Source organism: Ovis aries, chromosome 26, assembly GCF_016772045.2.
Source record: "Ovis aries strain OAR_USU_Benz2616 breed Rambouillet chromosome 26, ARS-UI_Ramb_v3.0, whole genome shotgun sequence".
NCBI classification, from domain to species: domain Eukaryota; kingdom Metazoa; phylum Chordata; class Mammalia; order Artiodactyla; family Bovidae; genus Ovis; species Ovis aries.
Genome location: NC_056079.1, coordinates 12,565,152 through 12,586,225, shown reverse-complemented (window position 1 = coordinate 12,586,225; position 21,074 = coordinate 12,565,152). Strand labels below are relative to the sequence as shown.

General features: G+C 37.9%; 1 protein-coding gene across 7 annotated transcripts in view; it reads right to left on the bottom strand.

Moving 5' to 3' along the window:
- Window positions 1-21,074, bottom strand: part of TENM3 (teneurin transmembrane protein 3) — a 2,757,765-nt gene that overhangs the window by 410,367 nt on the left and 2,326,324 nt on the right. For all 7 annotated transcript variants that reach the window (XM_060406900.1, XM_042241437.1, XM_042241441.1 and 4 more), the window contains one exon: window positions 16,386-16,664. In XM_060406900.1, the coding sequence (XP_060262883.1) occupies window positions 16,386-16,664 (279 nt within the window). The remainder of the gene's footprint in view (window positions 1-16,385; window positions 16,665-21,074) is intronic.

Here is a 21,074-nt window from a genome sequence, read left to right as displayed (position 1 = left end):
ATATACGACAATATTCATGTCATGGGTAGATATGGCAATATTCTGATCCCTTAAAGGACAAACCTTTCACCACCAAATAGATCCCTTTCATCCCTTGTGTCCCTTTAGCAATAGGAATAGACAGGTAAAATTACTGCAATACTTTAAAGAAACTCTGCTCCTCTTCTGATCCTCTGCACTGATCTCTTAAGATTTTGAGATAGAGAATAATAATCACACTCAATGTACTAATGGTGAAACCACAAAGTTTACACCTAGACCCTTAGAAATGCAAATATGGACCATAAGAGCTACTGGAATTTAAATCCTTTGTCTTTAGAGCATTGAAGAGCCCACTGGCTCAGTGTTAGGACACCCCCTTGCCTTTATCAAACCATCTACAGAATTCAATAGTACTGATATAAAATCTTAATCAGGATTGAGACCCACTGGTGGAAGTGGAATAAGGTTTACTATTAATACTTTTGCAGCCTCCCTCCTTGTACCATCATGGTTTTTCCGGTGGTTCCCATGGAAAATACGTTAGTTGCAAAACGCTCATTCTAGCCATGGTGAAGATAAACACAAAATCAAGAGCACAGGAAATCTATTTTATGTAGTGATTGCTTTGAGATCTGGCAGGACACAACTAAAATGTATGGGAATAAAATATTCTCCCACTCTGCTTTTCAATCACTGAGGCTCTTACTCTAGTAGCAAATTAGTGCACCGGAATAGAATAGATAGGATTCTTACTGATATTGTGTGATAACTGAGTGTCTTGTTCTAAGGGATCTTTCAGGAAAAAAAGGGAAAAACAAGCATCTCTTTTGAGTCTGTATTAGATCTGCTATTATTCACTGTCCATCTCATTTTTGAACAAAATCATTGTATATTCCCTTGAATCCACATCTATTTTTAGTTTTTGATAATATCTTTTTCATACTGTTTACAGCTTCATAAACTGCAGTATACACTCTTCCGCACGATGGCTTTATGTAACTGTGCAGATGACAGTCTATTTCAACTCTCTTTCTCTGGCCTTTTGTTATTTATTTTCCTACTGCAGCCACATTTTTCCAGGTTCTGCACTCATCTTTAACTCCTGTCTTTCTCACATGACAAAGTCCTGAAAATCCTACTACACCTGTCCTCTCGATTCAGCATACGCCTTTCTATTTATAGTATATGGAACTGCAGCTCACCCATTCCAAGCTGGCCTTCATACAGTCCGTTCATCGTGTCTCTGTGTTTTAAGAGGCGGACTGGACAGACGTGGCCTGCAGAAACAATCTTAGCTCTCTCATCATGACATTGACAGTTCTTCACAAGTGGATTCCACTTAACTGTCAACTTCAGCTTCCAGTATTTCCCAAGAGGAGTCTTCCAGAATCTAAGGGTGACTAAGGAGGCTACCATTGTTTCCATTGGTGCTTTCAAGCATTTCTTCAAGTTTTTCCAACTGTAAGCATGTACTGCTTTTCTGCCATATGTCAACATATTTTACTACCTTCAAAATCTTGCTGGAATTCTATGAATTCTTCAAAATCTTTCCTTTCCTAAACCTTTATTACTTTTTTTTCTTTCCAGTGTGCAATTTAGCCATGTTGCTAAACCATTTCATCCAGTTGCTTCGTCTTGTATAATTCTTACATGCATTCCCAAACATGAACCCCTCCCACCTCCTCCCATAACATCTTTCTGGGTCATCCCCATGCACCAGCCCCAAGCATGCTGTATCCTGCGTCAGACATAGACTGGCGATTCAATTCACATGATAGTATACATGTTAGAATGGCATTCTCCCAAATCATCCCACCTCTCCTCTCCCTCTGAGTCCAAAAGTCCGTTATACCTGTCTTGCATACAGGGTCGTCATTGCCATCTTCCTAAATTCCATATATATGTGTTAGTATACTGTATAATCGGCTCCAGTTTCATCCATCTCATCAGAACTCATTCAAATGAATTCTTTTTAACGGCTGAGTAATACTCCATTGTGTATGTGTACCACAGCTTTCTTGTAATTGTTTTCTGTTTGTAATGCCTTGTATCTTCAAGTCTGTAGGCCTGAGAGCAAAATGTCCAATATTATTCTTTAAAAATATCTGTTAAATTATTTAAGGCAGGGAGGTCCACAAAATAAGTGCATAATTCAACCTGACTTTTGCAGGTTTCATGCTTTATTTTTTAATAAAAATAGATTTCATAACTGCTGCTGATATTATATGTAACGTCCACAAACCTATGTGAGTCTGTTTTTCTACTATATTTTTTGCAATGCCTAAGAGTTACATATTATATTGTTACTGGTTAATTGTGCATTCCTGAAAATGTTTACTTTTAGTTAACATTCTAGATCTCTCAGAAACCACCAAACCTGAATTTAGTATCTACTACTATTGTATAAGATATCTCATAAATCTTACCCCATTTCTTTTGCAAAGAATTAATAGCACTAATTTTTATTGATGTCTTATTGCCAAAATTTAAGTAGATTAGCATGTATTCATTGGACATTATGAAGCAATCCCTAATTAAATTAAATGACATTTATAAAAGCAAACTGTGTGAAGGAAATCAATCTAAATTTATACACCACCCAACCCAGGTGTCCCCAGCCCAGGGTTTGAACCCAGGTCTCCTGCATTGCAGGCAGATTCTTTACCAGCTGAGCCACCAGGGAAGTCCTCGTACACCACAGACTATATCTAAAACTCAGATAGATTAAATGTAAAAAAAAAAACCACAAAAGTGAAGAAAATAAAACTGATTATTTGTTCTAGGCGTAAACTCAACATTTCTAGGCATAAAAACACCACAAGGAAAATAATAATTGATAACTATATTTTAAAGTTTCTAAAAAATTCTTTCAAAAATGAAATGGTTCAAGCCCACTCAGGGATGCCAAATTAATGAACAAATACAAAATTAAACTGAGGAAAGCACTTAATGGTATATTAATATTTAGATATTTTAAAAGAGACAAGGGGTTATTAAGATTCTTGCTTCATGAAACCTATGCAATTCAATAAGAAAAAAAAATGTATATGTACGTGTGTAACTATATCTCTGTATCTTTTCCAACAGCCTATTGATTGATGGAAAGAGATTTACCTCCCACTGCTACTATCACCTGCTTTAAGTTTTTCATTTATTTAATAAGGATACAGAAACTTTGTGGAAATGAACTTGCTTCTCCAAGCTGGAGTCAATACAGATTTTCTTGGCACCTAGAATCTCTAATAAGGAGTGCACAGCTGTTTAAGCAAGGCGGAATCCTGATAGAGTGGAGGACGTTACATCTGTGCTGTGCCCCAGCTCTTTCATAGCTGGAGTTCATGTCATTATTCATCACTACTGGGGAACTTACACATATGTCTATAAGCAGAAGGCCTGCATTTAAGGAGATGTTTATTTTTATCAGGTCCTCCTGCAACCAAACCCGTCTCATCAAGGCCAGATGTACACAAGGTGGAAAAAAGCAGAGTCAGTGTCCCAGTGTCCTTGAATGCTGTCTCTTCCTTCAGTTTCCTGATGTTCTGGAAGACCCATTTCCCCACCCCAAATAGAATAATGTGCAAAGGGCATAAGCTGACAATTCGCAAAAGAAATACAAAGAGTACTCACACACCTATGAGACTATATTTAACCTATTACTCAAATGAATATACAACAGTAAGATACTATGTTTCCATCTAGTTGCCAAAATTTTAAGCATGGCAACTTTCCTTGTCAATGGCTTATGGGAAAAGATACTTATTGATATTTTTAGTCAGAGTGTAAATTGATACAACTTTTTTTTGTCAGGGCATTTTGACAGGGTCTATCAAATGCTTTAAACTGTACATACACTTCATATCCTTTGCCTCTGATATTCCACTTCCAAGAATTTATCCTAAGGTATTAAGGGATACAGAATTAGAGGCAAATATTTATCCGCTAGAATTGTTATCACAATACAATTTATGAAACTGAAAATTCAAACAACCTAGATGTCCAAAAGTAGTGGATATGTTACAATAAATTATGATAAATCAAAGCATGGAAGAGAATTTATATTGAAGAAGAAAGTCTAATAATGTGGAGAAACTTAGGTCAAAACAGAAATTGCATTTGTTTTTTTTTTTTTTGGGGCCACACAAGAGGCTTGTGGTATTTCAGTTCCCCGATCATTTGGAACCCAGGCCATGGCAGTGAAAGTACTGAATTCTAGCCACTAGACCATGAGGGAACTCCCAGAAATTGCAATTCTAATAAAAAAAAATACACAGAGATAAAAAAATAAAAGCATAAATATCAAAATAGAAACTAGTGAATATTATCCATATACTTCTATGTGTCTTCAACACATAGAATGCTAAGTAACTACATGCTAAGTAACTAAAATAAATTCAGGGCATGGATATAAACACTTATAATATTTTATACTTATAATTGGTTTAAAGTTCCATTTTTATTATTTCTATCATCACCTATCATTTTATTGTGTTATTGATACCAACTTGTGTTATAATACAAACAATGATTAAATGCTTAAAAAATTCTAATAATTATCTGAAGTCTTTAAACTTCCTAAATAGGTTCATTTAAACAATTTAAGTTACCTTTAAGCACATTTTGTACAATCTAGGCAATGGTGCTCCACTCACAGGCAATGAGAAACAGTCCATTATAAGGGAATGTTTTATACTTGTTTTCTGTAGCAACTGACATTTCATTCAAACACTTTCCGGTCCCCCAGGAATCTCCAGCTGCTGTATGTCAAAATTTTAAGATTTCTCTTTGTGAACTTTAACACTTCTATAAAAACCAGTTGGAAGAGCAAGACTACTTCCTACTGATTACTTTGATATTAACCAGTTAAAGCAAATCAATTATTCAGTTTAGTCTGAATAATCATTTCACAATGTCACAGTTTTCCATATGCAAACATGTATAAGCAAATAATAACTACCATTATGGCTTTTTATAGCCTATTTCTATTTCTCAGACATGTCACTTGTGGTCTGTTTTTTTACTCTCTTTTGTGTATTTTAAAAAAATGAATGTTGGGTAATTCCTCGAGTGTTTGCTACTAATCAAATCTGGTTGTATAATTTTATGTTGGTAAATATGCATTGTGTTTTTATGCAAAAAGACAGTGTAGGTAGTGCAAAACCATGCAGGAGTTACTAAGGTACAAAGACTTATTCTTTAAATTTTTTGGCCACACTGCCCTACCTGTGGGATCTTACTTCTTCAGTGAGGTCTCAAACTTGTGCTCCCTGTGGTAGAAGCTTGGATTCTTAATCACTGAACTGCCAGGGAAATCCCAAGACTTATTTTTAAGCTAGTAATTTAAACCATGGGGCAAAGATTATACAGACACACTTATGTATGTATATGAGTATGTATGATCCATATATAAATATACATCTATTTTTTATTTATCATATCTACTTTTATATATTGGGCTTCCCTGGTGACTCACCTGGTAAAGAATCTGCCTGCAATGTAATGTGGGAGACCTGGGTTTGATCCCTGGGTTGGGAAGACCCCCTGGAGAAGGGAATCTACCTATTCCAGTATTCTGGCCTGGAGAATTCCGTGAATTGTATAGTACATGGGGTCACAAAGAGTCAGAAATGACTTTTACTTTCATTTTATATATCTATATGTCTATTTTATTATATACCTATATATTTTATATAGATCATATACACACACATACAAATCAATGATCAAGGAAAGGATTTAAGAAGTTATCTATGTATCTGTATGGGAGTCCCATATTGAGGACAATCCTGTTATTTCAGGATCCAGAATTGATAATTATCTGTTTTTCATTGAACTCTAGATGCGCTATATTTAATAGCTTTATAAAGCTATTTTAAACAAAATATCAATTGTGAATAAAAATGTACTGTCCCCCAAACCTTTTGATGACATGAACTTTTAACTCCACTGAATATCATCGATTTTTCCTACACTGCCTGGATATTTGCTATGACTTTAATTAGTGTAGATACAAATGTACCTTGTATTTATTTTTAAGTTTTTTATTGATGTGGATCATTTTTAAAGTCTTCGTTAAACTTGTTACAAAATTGCTGCTGCTTCTTCTATTTTAATATTTTGGTGTTTTGGTTCAGGAGGCACATGGTATCTTAGCTCGCTGACCAGGGATCCAACCCACACCCCCATTGGAAGCTGAAATCTTAACCAATGGGCCACCAGGGAAGTCCCAGAAAGATACCTTTTAAAGGTATCTCTCTCCTACAGCAAACTCTAAGCTACTGATGTACACAAAATTGTAAGATGAAAAGTACTTTAGAAGATAAAAAGTATCGAGGAATTCAGTTACCTAAGTTTCTATTCCAAGATCTCTCTGCTCCTGACCCCTCAGAGGCCAGACCTCATTTCCCCTTTAATCTTCACTTCGATCTTCTTGTTAGAATATCACCCCTTCCATTTCCTCGGAAAGATCCTGAAATGTCCTCCAATATAAAAACATCCCTGCCCTTGTGTTCCCCAGGAGTTACACCTAACTCTTTCCTTAGTTCAGGTTTGGAGAGAAAAATCTGCGCTTGCTGGTGCCATAGTTTCTGTTCATCTCTCCACCCACTGCCACTTGGTGACCACATGCACTACTCAGAAATTCATATCCTCTGTGCAATCCACAGGCTATCACTTCTATGCTTGAAGTCCTTCACTTACTACACTTCTGGAAATGTCTGACTGCTAATCATTTCCTGCCTCTGTGGTCTTCGTGAACTGATACTTCCTTTTGTCTCTATGGAAAGCCCCTCTTTGTTTCTTTCATTGGTGCTTCTTCTATAACTTTATGTTAAATGTTGGTGACCTCAGTATTATACTTTCATTCCTCTTCTTTTCTCATTTTATCTGCTTTTGGGGAGAGGTTTGATTATGCCCCATGGCTTTCACTGCAGTTGTACAGATCATACGGTAAACATTTCTGAACAAAATCTAACTGAATCTTATATATATGAAAAGTGAAGGTATTAGTCACTCAGTCATATCTGACTCTTTGCAACCACATGGACTGTAGCCTGCGAGACTCCTCTGTCCATGGAATTCTCCAGGCAAGAATACTGGAGTGAATAGCCATGCCCTCTGCCAGAGGATCTTCCTGACCCTGGAAATGAACCCTGCATCTCCTGCATCAACAGGCAGATTCTTCACTATCTGAGCTACCAGCAAAGCACATATATATATATAACTGCTTAATCCATTCAGAATTTTGATGTCCCACAGACCCCTCAAATACAACCTGGCCTTGTCTGAATCACTGACTTTATTAAACAATATGCTTTAAGCTCCCACTTGGATTTACACCATCACTTCCATGTTAGAGAGTCTTTTAAATGCTTTCTTCTTCCCTACCCCCAATGCAGAATTAATCAAGTTTTCATTCTGTCGAATTTTAATGTCTCCCTTTCCCTTCCAATTCTTGGTTCAAACATTTGTATTTTCTCACTTTGCTAATTATAACACTCCCTGATTGGCTAGTTTCCTCTCAAGTTTGACCTCCAATATGGAGCTGTGCAGCCACAGTTCTGGCTCCAGGATCAGGCACTGCATGAGGGAGCACAGAGACACAACGGTGAATAGGGCCGTGGCCCTACAGAGCTTACTCCCTTTGTGGGAAAGACAGCCAACGCCCTACACTGCTCTCAAGGTACTCTGTAAATGGTAAATATGACTGTAATATTCCCTTGCATGAAAAATTTTCAGAGACTCCCATTCCCTACAGAAAAAGTACAAATTCCTTAGCATGGCCACGGAAGGTGTTTTGCAGTCTGGTCTGGGGCTATCTGTAGACCAAACACTCATCGCTCATCCATACACAACCTGCGTTCCAGGCACCAAACAGCCTGCAACTCTTGCAACAGTTCACGGGGATTTTACACCCTCTCCTTCATTGCTTTGTCTACATCTTGCATTTTTGCACATCCTTTGAGCCCGTGTACCAGTATTTTGGTCATCTGATGCCAACAGCCGACTCATTGGAAAAGTCCCTGAGGCTGGGAAAGATAGAGGGCAGAAGGAGAAGAGCATGTCAGAGGATGAGATGGCTTGACGGCATTACCGATGCAACGGACATGAACTTGGGTAAACTTCAGGAGATGGTGAGGGACAGGGAGGCCTGGGGTACTGCAGTCCATGGGGTCGCAGAGTTGGACGACTGAACTGGGTGGCAACCACAACAATAACCAATGCTGCTTCCTTCCTCCTTTATGAAGCCATTTTTCCTCTGCTGCCTCTCCTGTCTCTGTGGCAAGAATCTGCTCTATGCTGACATCAACTCTGCACTCTGTGCTGTAGTATTACTTAGCACATTAAAATTAAAATGCAATATTTACTTGTCTATTTGCCCAACCAGCCTGTGAATTTTTACAATCAGAGACTATATCTTACTCATTTTTCCCTCCAGCCCCTGGTACAATACCTAACATTGACCACTCATTGAATGAAAATGTAGTTGCTATACTAAGTAAGAAATCAATTCAAAAAGTCATGTCCCAACTTTATTCAGTTTTCAGCTTCTGTGTGACTTAATGTTTACAGTCAAGGTATAATTCATAAGACATTTAAAATTGTTCCTTTCTCAACTTTATATGCATTTGTATCCATTTTAATATGAATTCAAAAAGCTTTTACATTTAGTTTATAATCTAATCATTATGGAAAACTATCTCAAGTAAAATGATAAAGAGAAGAAAATTCCAATACAGTGAAACCCTCATTCAAGCTATTTAGTAAATAACGTAGATTTTTCACGTTTAAACTTGTATGTGGATGTGATGCTCATTAACAGAATTATTATGACCTGAGAAGAATATTCTATAAATAACACACCCCCCAAATCAGTTAGTTCCTCTTCAAACACTTGAATACCCTTGAAATGGCAAATAAACTAAGGTTCTATGGCTTTAACACTTATCTTTTCTATTTCAGTGATAATTACATCAATAAACCTGATTCAGCATTTGCTGCTATTCAATTCATTAATTAAAACAATTTTACTGCTACTGCTGTGATTTTTCAAGGATATCAAAACACAATCAAAAATTAAAACAGCATACATCATCAGTTTTGATATGTGTTGGTGTGCTTTCTTTTGATTTCAACTCCACAATTAAAAGAACATTAGGCTTTTAAACAGAAAAAGCATATATTCTATATACTTTGAATAAAAATACTTAAAATGCAAGTTGTTTTGTAGAAATGCCAATATTTGTGTAAAGAAGAACAAGCTGTCAAGAATTCCAAAAATCCTCTTAGAATAGAGAAATATAAATGTATGTAAATACTTAAGTGATAACAACCATGGTTGTGGACGTTATGGTATTCTTAATTCTAGCTTCATAGTACTAAATTTTTAAAAAATTTTATTTAAATCATCACTTACTGTGCTTAAGTGACTTGTAACATATCCATGAAGTGAATATATTTCATCCCAAATGAAATAGAGAAGCTTTTGCTTAAAGAATAGTATAAGTTGCTATTTAAACTATAAACATATACACATCACGGTGATATAATTATTTTTATATATTGGAAACTATTTGCACTTTGCAAAGCTGCACTTTCATTCTGACCTTGATTTAGTAAGCATGCAACATATTACTTTTGCTATTTTTGACATCGCAGAGCACAGAAAACATAAAATATAATTTACAAGAGTAGAACATGCCAGAATTGACCATTACATGCCAGAAGAGGGCCCAAGATGGGATTTATATTCGAGTTATGGTTCAGTATGTGTGGTAGAATCTCGTGAAATTTATTTCACACAACAGTGGAATTCCACCTTAATTCTTGCAATCAATTTTCAAAGTGGGCTGAGAGTTGATAAAGATCAAGTTGAAGGAATGAAATTAGGCTAGTTAGGTGAAATTATATACCTCTCTTCAAATTGTTTCTGGAAAACTCAGATATTCTCCCTTTGTAAAAAGAGCCAGGACAGAAATGACACCTGTGTGGTGGCTAGAAGCATTACAAATATACGATTTAACAGGGTACTCCAAGGTCACTAGCAGTTTCTCCCAAACTATTCTAGATCTTGATTGGTGATAGAATAGTTACAAATCCTTCCATTTCTCTTCTCTCACATATATTCAGTTGCTCAGAGGAAATAACCTCCTTGCCCACTTTTTTGGGGATATTCCCAGTGACTCTGCCTGCCAATGCAGGAGACACAAGAGGTGCAGGTTCGAGTCCTGGGTCTAGAAGATCCCCTGAAGAAGGGACTGGTAACCCACTCCAGGCGTTCTTGCCTGGAAAATCCCATGGACAAGGTGCCTGTGGGCTGCAGTCCCTGGGATCACAAAAGAGTTGGACACAAGTGAGTGATACACAACAACCACAAACACTTTTTCAGAGAATATATTTTTCCCGACAACGTAATTTTGATTGCAAAATAAAGTACTCTGTTGTGAGAGTGATGTGAACATCATTACGATCGTTTGTCAAATTGGTTTAAGGGGTGTATCTTTTTTTTTTTTTAAGTACAGTAGCTCAACTTTTAGAATCTATCTATCCATAAAGATGGTGCAGTGGTAATGGATGGTAAAGGAGATGTGAGTTTGATCCCTGGGTCAAGAAGATCCCCTGGAGGAGGGAATTGCAACTCACTTCAGTATTCTTGCCTAGATAATTCACGGACATAGGAGCCTGGTGCGCTACAGTCCATGGGAACACATAGAGTTGGACACGACTGACCACACACATCCATATAGAAAGCAGACTTTAAAAATACTATTTCAAAGCACAAGTACCTTGGTTTTTAGAAGTGTTTTAGTCCAGCAAATCAAGTCTCTAATACACCTAAAAATATTGCACAATAATGCTCTACCCTTATTATTAGCCACATCATCCCTGGATACTTTAGTAACTGCACAATCTTTGTGGCAAAAGTGAGGTCCTACCACAGGTATACTGCTAAGATCCCAGGTGAGAAATAAACTCTTCCAGGAATGATTTACTTTATTATGTGAACGGATGAGCATCACTTGAATCGCCTTTTAATTGACTGGCTGTCTAAGTGACATGCCTTGGAGGGAAGCACCACTTTTGAAATTTCCTTTGACCAGGAGGGGAAGGAACAGGCTGGTCTCTTTGAAGTCTACAGCCATCAGACTAATTATCAGCCCCACTTAATGTTCGTTCATTTAATTACAGTGAATTAAAAAGTATGTGGGATTTTAGAGAAAAATAAAAGAGTCAATAAATGGTGACAGAGATTCCAGGCTATGCAAATTGGCAGTGCCCCTTCTGGAGGAGACCATTCTTTCTCCCTCATTTCACCCAATGCACAGATACTCGACTAATGCAGACAAAGGGAGGATGGCAAAGAGGGAGGGGACATTGACCTTGGGCCCAAACTGTGTAGGTACTTGATACTGTTTACCTAGCTTAATCTCCACACTTAATAAGGAGATATAATTTCCCGCCATTTACAATTAACAGAAAGAGTATCCCCTCCACCCCTTATTTGGAACTCACTCGACACCAGGCACTGTCATTCTAAGCATTGCCTATTCAAGAGTCCATTTAATCCTCACAGCAGCCCTGTAAGGACTGTATACCATTGGTGATTTCCATATACTACAGAAAGGTTAAGTCACTTGCCCAAAGTCACACAGCTGGGAGACAGCAGAGCCAATACCAACCCAGGAAGTCTGCCCTCAATAACACCTCCTCATCTTTGATCTCAGTGAAGGCTCTCAAGTTTCCCAGATAGAAGAAGAGAGCCAGCTCCTCTTGGTCTGCCTAATGTCAAAGGTCATCGCTTTCCAAGTGGCATAAGAGGCTGCAGAGAAAGGCAGAAAGAGTCAGGTCAAGACGTCCACATCCCTGGTGCCAGCCATACAGTTGACCAAGCGGCCAGGCAGAGATGGGGGAAGTTGGGAGCTTGAGCTCTGGGTGTCTCAAGAGCAAACCATCTTAGGGGCTCAAATGAGAGGATCAACACCCTGTGTACTGTGCTTCTGAATCGAGGCATTTTTCACGGTACTGAGCTGCTAGCTGACAAAGGATAACAACATTGAATGCATGCTAGTCTTCTTCTGGGAAAAGATGTACAAATAAAACATTTTTAAAGCTTGATGTTTTGGGAGGAAAAAAGTCCTTTGTTCCTGACATTTAAATAGATATTTGGAATTTAAATCAGATTACTTGCAAGGCTAGAGAGTGGGCATTCAGTCAGGGGTCTGTCTTTTAACAATCCATCAGAGACAGGAAAGATGCCTTGAACCATCCAGAACATACTGGCAATTTTCCCTTTGATTACAGCATCTCATCACAATTATTTTGTAACCTCTTGACAGCTTACTAGAACCACTGCTTATAGGTGGTCACAAACCACTGACCCTCCAGCATTTGCCTGGAGCATGGCAGGTGACTCAGAAAGTTGTCAATACCTGTTAAGAAAGGTCTTCTCCCATGTCCTTAATTCGGAACAATATTAACATTTGGAATTTGATATGAAATTGAATGTACTGTAACAATTTTTTTTCCCTCAAAATGCTTTTAACTTCAACTCCTCATGGTTGGTGAAGGGTTAGCTTTGCAAAAGAACCTATTTTATCACTTGTTTAGAATCTCTGCTAACATGGAGACATGTGACATAGTCCGAGTGTTCCTTGACTCTCGTGGGATGCTCAGGCCACCAAAATTTCATTAGCCTCACAGCAGTCCCAGTGCCTCCTTAACTTGAACTGTTGACCTATTTATCAATAAATAAATGAAATCTAATCCCTTTTAGTGACTAAACTTTTCTTTGAAGTTATAAGTAGAACATTAGTCACTTGGCTTACATGATTTCACAAATGTTGAATATTATTTTGTTTTCTGGGGAAAACAGCCTTATTCACAGTTAACCTCAAATGATGAAAACAGTCAACCCAAACTCCCCTTCTAAACTGAGGGGAGAAAGAAGACAGTGTATGGCTTCTAAGTTAGTTTCATTTTGGCGAGTTATTTTATGCACATCCTTCTTGTTTCAACTTACAGTGATATAACAGGGCTTCTTGGGACACACCGCAAGCTCACACAAAAGTGAATACAACCAGAAAATTTAAATAATCGGAGGTCAAAGGAAAATACAGCTGGAAAATCAATAACCTTTCAGAGTGACAGCAATTAAGAATGCCAAAATGAATTATTTTAGAAAGTCTATGTTAGAAATATTTGACTCTTTGTGACCCCATAATCTGTAGCCTGCCTGGTTCCTCTGTCCATGGGGATTTCTACAGGCAAGGATACTGGAGTGGGTTGCCAGGCCCTCCTCCAGGGGATCTTCCCAACCCTGGTATCAAACCTAGGTCTCCAGCATTGCAGGCAGAGTCTCTACCATCTGAGCCACCAGGGAAGCCCAATATTTGACTAGAAGTAGTAATAATAGTAAAAATTGGTAAAGGTTTTGAGGATATTGTTTAAAAAGATGTTAGAAGACCCTGGGTATGATTACAAATTTTAGATTTTACTATAACTCAGCCTAACAAAAATTTTTTCATATCAGAAAAAAAGTCTCAATATTCTCATTTAATTCCACAATTCCAAATGATAAGGTATGCTAAATATCAGAAGATTATGTTCCCCAGACCTTAATGTAATGGATCTCAATGCAATCTTGCTCTTTCTGACAAATCACTGAAAATTCAGAATAAATGATCTGAAATGTTCCTATAGAACACATATGAAGTCTACGAAAGATCCAGTGTTCAATAAGAGGTCTGCTGCTGCTGCTGCTAAGTCACTTCAGTCACGTCCGACTCTCTGAGACCTCATAGACGGCAGCCCACCAGGCTCCCCCATCCCTGGGATTCTCCAGGCAAGAACACTGGAGTTGGTTGCCATTTCCTTCTCCAATGCATGAAAGTGAAAAGTGAAAGTGAAGTTGCTCAGTCATGTCCAACTCTTAGCAACCCCATGGACTGCAGCCTACCAGGCTCCTCCATCTATGGGATTTTCAAGGTAAGAGTACTGGAGTGGGGTGCCATTGCCTTCTCCGAAATAAGAGGTCATATCTGTTTTATTTCTTCTTGTATTTCCTTCCCTGAGCTGACTCACTGGGAGTTCTTAGACCGACAAAATGTTGTTTGGAAAAGCAACCCCAGCCAAACCTTGGGGAAAGAGTACACATAAGTTGAAGTCATCACTTGCCCAGCTCAACAAATATTGTTTTTGACACTTTATACTTTTGACTGACCTATTTACTCTCAACAAATACTACCAAATGTTCTGAATCTCAAGGCAAGGCCCTTGACACCCTGTCTGTGTCTCTCTTCATTCTGGTTCAGAATGACCACATGGAGAAACAGACGTGTCTAAGTGTTCATTCTTGACTTTATATCACGACAGGGACAAGGAGATTCCTAGGGCAACAAGTTCCTCCTCTAGTTCAAAATAATCATGCAGAGGGAGGGGGCAGTGATGTGGGAAACTCAACAGGCTTCCCGCCTCCAATCATTTGGATAATAGACACTTTAGTTAACCTTTAGTTAACTAAAGGTGGAAAAATTTCTAAGTTTTATGTTTTCTGAAAAGAACAAAATGGTGTGTGTTTGGGAATTCATTGTGAGACCATTTTAGCAGACATACAATTTAAAAAATAATAAAAATTAGCTTTTAGCAATACAGACACAATAACAAGATATATCTGTCATAAGAGAGAGATGTCTCACAGGTTGTGTGTGGCAAGCTGACCCAATGTGGGACAATACTTAGTGGCTATGCAGATGAACGGCCCACGATGCAGCAAATCAGAAGTGATTTGCATCATCCTCCCGCATTCTCCTCTGCTCTCCTCCAAAACCATCACAAAATTTGACATATATTTTAGGAAAATCAAACATCAAATCATGTATTTGAATATAACCACAGTACCTAAAATTGCTTGGAGAGGGTTATGTAAAGATACAGATGGACAGGAAGCAAAGTTTATGCCAAATCTTACTTACTTAAGGTGAGTGACTTCTGAATCCACAGTGAAAAGTGGTAGAAACCCAGGTTTCACTGAGGTGGACAGTTTGGTTCAGGAAAATGCTGCAGTCAGATTCTAAGACTCATTGTGTCAGGTAGAACCGTCCTTGTTTCCTATTTTGGGTTGGGATGAAGCTAGCCTCCATCAATAACTCACACTTCAAAATGAATATATGAGTTTCTATTATTAATCGATCATGACTTTGTTTTAATGCACTAAAATATCCTCCATGAGATATTGTTTTCATTGGTTTAAAGCAGATTTTTTTTTCTAATAGTAAGAAAACAAGTAACACACAGTGCGATGCACTAGCCAGCACTTCATTCAGTGACCTGGCTGAGACTGAACGCGGACAGTGGGCCTGTTTTCCTATCACAAAGCAGAGCTGACAAAGTTGCTCCATAAAGAATAAAAATAAAATACCATTGGTAAAACACCATCTTTCTTTTCACAAGTCACACAATTCTTCCATTTTAATTTTCTCTTTGCTTTTGATGCATCATATACACACAGCATTAATAACCAGGTTAAAGCAGCTAGCGCACTGTTAATATTAAACGCTAAAGAAGAAATGTCATTTTGTTGTCTGGTGCTTTGGTGCTGATGCTCCAATTTTTCCTAGAAGCTGCACTGACTAAAAATTAAATTTCCTTTAAAATCTATTATTGCATATACACTAACTGCTTCTTTATCATTTTGTATTGGTGAAAGGGAAAGATCAAATAATTTATAAAGATATTTCTCTTAAAGTATGTAAAACTGCTATTTGGATACCCGAAAAAAATCCAATTTTTGTGCATGGATTTAATTGCAGAGTAATCCAGTCTCCAAAGCACATCAAAGACCACACTCCCTTCTCTTTATCAAGATTTCAATTGCTTTCATCAACCAGTAAGTTAAAAGCATGATCAAATTTGTTCTTCAATCACTTGAGCCCTGTTAATAAACCATTCTGTGTGCTCACTCATCCATTCTGAGATTCTGGAACTTCTTTGAGATATTTTTAAGAGGAATCTACAAAGACATCTCTGATTACAAGCTGGCTCTGGGGTAAATTTTATCACTACTTGTTCTGCTACTCCATGGAGGATAACAGGTGACATGGTTCAAGATAAGCCAAAGCCAACCTTTTTTTTTTTTTCTGTACATGATTAGACTGTTTTTCAAAACTATAGCTAACACAACAGAGAATGCTTGCATAACACAACTTAACACTCTGATGTCGAACGTTGACTTTTTTTCCCTAGGAAAAATAATGCAATATTGAAGGACATTTTTTGAGTGCTACTGTGTTGCAATGCAAAGAAAGCAAGAAAAAAAAAAAAAAAGAGAAGGAAGCCATTCCTCCAGAGTCAACCAAAACAGACAGAAGCACCGGACGCCAACATTATAAAGCCACAAAAAAGGAACTTACCAGTTTCACTGTCGGATTTGTTTTCATGCTCTGTATCTGTCAGGGTGAGCGCTGAGTTGGACCGGCTTGACAGGCAGGAGCTGCGGCCTGACTTGACCCCCCGGCCCCACAGTCTCATGGCATGCTCTGGGGACATCACTGCTTCATTCTCAGTATCGGCGTCTGACCCTGCACTGATCGAGTAACCTCTGTGGGGGAGCCCCATTTCCGCACAAAATGCCAGTCCTCTTCGAGTTGCTGGTTCACAAACGCCTAACTGCCTTAGGGTAAAATTTTGTCCTAATTAGAGGGGAAAAAAAACAAAACAGCCAGTGAGTATACATTTCACTTAAGATTTTATTTTCTTAAACAAAATCTCCCTAAAATAAACACTTAAGCATCCAGATTTTTGCGCTCTCAGCACTAGGTATTGGCATCAGCTTCACATGACATGTGATCTGCTGCTGCTGCTGCTGCTGCTGCTGCTAAGTTGCTTCAGTCATGTCCGACTCTGTGTGACCCCACAGATGGCAGCCCACCAAGCTCCCCCAACTGTGGGATTCTCCAGGCAAGAACAATGGATGGGTTGCCATTTCCTTCTCCAATGCATGAAAGTGAAAAGGGAAAGTGAAGCCTCTCAGTCGTGTCCGACTCTTAGCGACCCCATGGACTGCAGCCTACCAGGCTCCTCCCATGGGATTTTCCAGGCAAGAGTGCTGGAGTGGGGTGCCATTGCCTTCTCCGACATGTGATCTAGTAAGGTCCAGTTAGGGGAGGGGTGGGTGTGAGGGGGGGCTCCACCTCTGACCTTCCACCCACCCAGCTCAGAGCTCCTTATTTCAGCCCATAAGCACCTCCAGAATGCTGGGCAGGAAAAGTGGTCCAGACCATGAAAACTCAACCCAGAGAAAGCCTTAACTGTCAGAAATATTTCCCTGGTCCTAGCTCTTATCCCAAACGTTAGGATTTTTCCACCCAGAAGTCACCCCTTAGGAAGAGAAAAGATTGCCCTCTAGAATAAGCTACCTGCTAATTAGAAACAGGGGTTTGGGCAGTCTTTATTATATTTTTCCACTTAACACTTAACAACCAATAAAAATATTGTGTTTTTGTGTACAAACATACACTAACTTTTGGAGTGTAAAGTCTTGAAAATGTGCAGACATCTGACTTCTGCTTTAATAAACACCTAGAAACATCTGTATTGATAGAAGTATAGCAATTCATGCAAATAAAGTACACTCTAAAAAAATAAAGTAGGAGTATTATGTATTTAAAAATTAATGATAAAATCAAATTCCCTGAAAAATGAATGGTTGTGAACCCTGAAGGTTTTCACTAATAAACGGAGCATAATAAAACTCATGGCACTGCAATAACTTAAAGGAAAAGTGTTTAAATTAGGTGACACTTTAAAATGACTGCCATTATTAATGGCTTTTCCAATCCTGTGTTTACTCTTGAAATTTCACCTATGTTTTATGATACCAGGGGTGAGAAGGGAGAGAAAACTGTTTGCTTAGAGGATGCATACATATGCGCCTTCTCTTGCCTGTCTCATTGGCATGGTAGAATCTGAGATTGAGATACCAACTAGAATCGAAATACAGGAAAAAGAATAATAGTATACCAAGACTGATTTCAATGCTTCTCTATAATACCAAGCTTTTAAGAATATTAAGCATTTATTTTACTCATCCTCTTCATTTTCCCACTTCCCTCTCTTACCTATCCACGAACACTTTAAAGTTAATTGGCTGGTATGAGAAATAACATACATTCCATTTTTTAAAAAGAGTGTATCATAAATTATTTGCAATAAAATAATGTCTTGACTCTTTTAGGAAATGAATCAAACATAATGCACACGATAGTAAATATTTGGTTGTAAAAATATTAGCGCCCTCCAGCACTCAGCCCATTTTAACCAGAGTGGTTCACTGCATTATGGCCACGGTCAGATCAGGAGGAGGAATCTGCCTCGTCTCGGTCAGACTTCCAGATGGATTCTGACAATGACACTCATAAATAATGAAAATCTGTTGCTACAATTAGCTGCAAATTATCTCAGAGAGACATGAACATGTATTTGCACCAAAAGGTATGTCAAAAAGAAAACAGCAAAAATAAAGAGGAGGGAATAAGAACCCACTGAACAGTGAGAAAGTGGGCAAGCTTAATGGGGTAAGACACAGTATGGTCAGTATTTTTCAAAGAGTTAGTGTGGACTGTACTTATGAAAGTAAATCCCAAAAAGGTCAATGTCATGGAGAGTTAAAGGAATGTAATGGATGGTTAATGTGAAAGCGCTTATCCGTTCCTATTATATCACCTTTAAAATGGAGAGGGAGGAAAGGGTGTAAGACAGTTAAACATCACCATCAAACATGTTGAGTTTCCAAAATAATTTTTCAAGTGTGAGAATGAATGATAAGATCCTGTGCATCTTTCCAGTGGGAGGCTCCCACATTGGAGAATAAAAATCAGAGACAAGTTAAAAGCCAGTGAGAACTCTGTTTCTAATCTCTGAAATGTAACTTGAAAAATTCCCCACATTATTGACTTTTCACACTATTGCCATCTTGATGCAAAAATCTATGGAGTGAAGGAAAGCAGAAAATGGCAATCTTGATTATTTGCTATCTGGGTACACAAACACAGCTCACTTTGCAGATAAATATCTAGGGCGTCATCCCTATGAATTTATATGTGCATCCCAAACTCCTTAAACATCTAACCCTTTGAAACCAATGTCTAGCAATGATTCAAATTCTTAAGGGCTGTTTCTGAAATGCAAGTTAGAAAGTAAGGTGTTAGATTCCTTACTAAGTTAAGTCTGCTTTGGCTTTCTTGGGAAAGAGCACTAAACTTGAAATCCAGTGAGCCTAAGTTTAAGCCACTTATGGACGTAATCATTTACCACTCCATTTCTCCATCTTTCAGGGCTCTCATGACGTGGTTTAAGAGATGCTTTTTACGCTTTTGTAGGGCAAAGGAATCCATCCGCAAAACAAAGGCAACCTAATGAATGGGAGAAGTTCCTTGCAAATGATATGACCAATAAGGAATTAATTTCCAACATATATAAACAGCTCATACAACTTGACATCAAACAAACAAACAACCTGATTTAAAAATGGGCAGAAGAACTGAATAGCTATTTTTTACAATGAGGAAATGCAGATGGCCAAAGATGTTTAACCTTGCTAAACATCAGGGAAATGCAAACCAAAACTACAGTGAGATACCACCTCATACCTGTCAGAATGGCTAGCATCACAAATAACACAAATAACAAATGTTAGGATGTGGGAGGAAAAAAAAAGCCTCTCCTTTATTGTTGGTGGGAATGCAAATTGGCGCAGCCACTGTGGAAAACAGTATAGAGATTTCTCAAAAAACAATAAATAGAACTCCATATGACCTAGCAGTTCTACTCCTGGGTATATATTAAGAAAAAATACTAATTCAAAAATATACATGTATCTCAATGTTCATAGCAACGTATTTACAATTGCCAAAGTATGAAGCAACCTAAGTGTCCATTAACAGATCAATGATTAAAGAAGCTGCAGTATATAAGCTTGCACATATATATATATATGTATATATATATACACACAGACACATATACATATATATGCAATGGAATAATATTCAATCATAAAAAAGAATTAAATTTTGTCATATGCAGCAACATGGATGGACTTGAAGGGCATTACGCTAAGTGAAATAAGTCAAACAGAGAAAGACAAATACTGTATAATATCACATGTGGAATCTACAAAATTCAACAAATTGGTGAATAAAGCAAAAAAGCACCAGATTCACCGCTATAGAATACAAACTAGGGGTTACCAGTGGGGAGAGGGCAGGAGGGGAGGGACAACATAGGGAAGGGGGGGACAAACAAGGGTTATTATGTCAAGCATTATGGAATTAAAGAATTTTTAATTCAATTTAAAAAATTCTGAAAATTAAAAATTTTAAATATTTAAAAGTGATGCTTTACATAAATGAGACCAGCATAAAGGGGAGCAGAATGAAAAGTGACAAAAAATAAGCATCCAGACAAATGTAATAATGATAGAGAAACGTATAATTTGAAGGGAGGCAGAGGATTGCTTTCAAATAATTTTAGAAGAGCCACATCACCACCAAAGTCGACTTTTCCTTCAATCAAAACTCTGTGTATCCAGTGCTTCAAATTCCACTATTGTTGATTCTCCTTTAGGTTAAGGAGTCTTGCTTGTAGGATCCCTCATTTTAATGCAAACATATCTGGGGAGTTCTAGTAATTAAATTAGAATACATTAAGCTATTATATTTTTTTTCCTACAGGTGAGCAATGTTTAGCAAGATGGGATATACTAATGGAAAGCACAGCCACTTTCGACAAACGGAAGGAAGATGGAGGAAAAGAAGGATTCCTGATCGGGAGAAGAGGCAGTTGGCTGAGGTACCGTGGAGCTGGGAGTTTGGGGCTTGGGTGCAGTTGTTCAGGCAAGACTTTAAGTCAGTGTGGAGAAGTGGAAAGAGACAGGCAGAGAAAGGCAGCAAAGATGCTCTGGAACCAGACTGAAAACATAACCGTCTTGCTTAAAGTCATCTTTGGCTTCAAATAACCTAAAAGAAACGAGGATACCTTTATTCTTATTTTCCATGCTTTTTTGCTTTTTCAGGTTGTGTTCTTTGCAATGGTTCTAATAC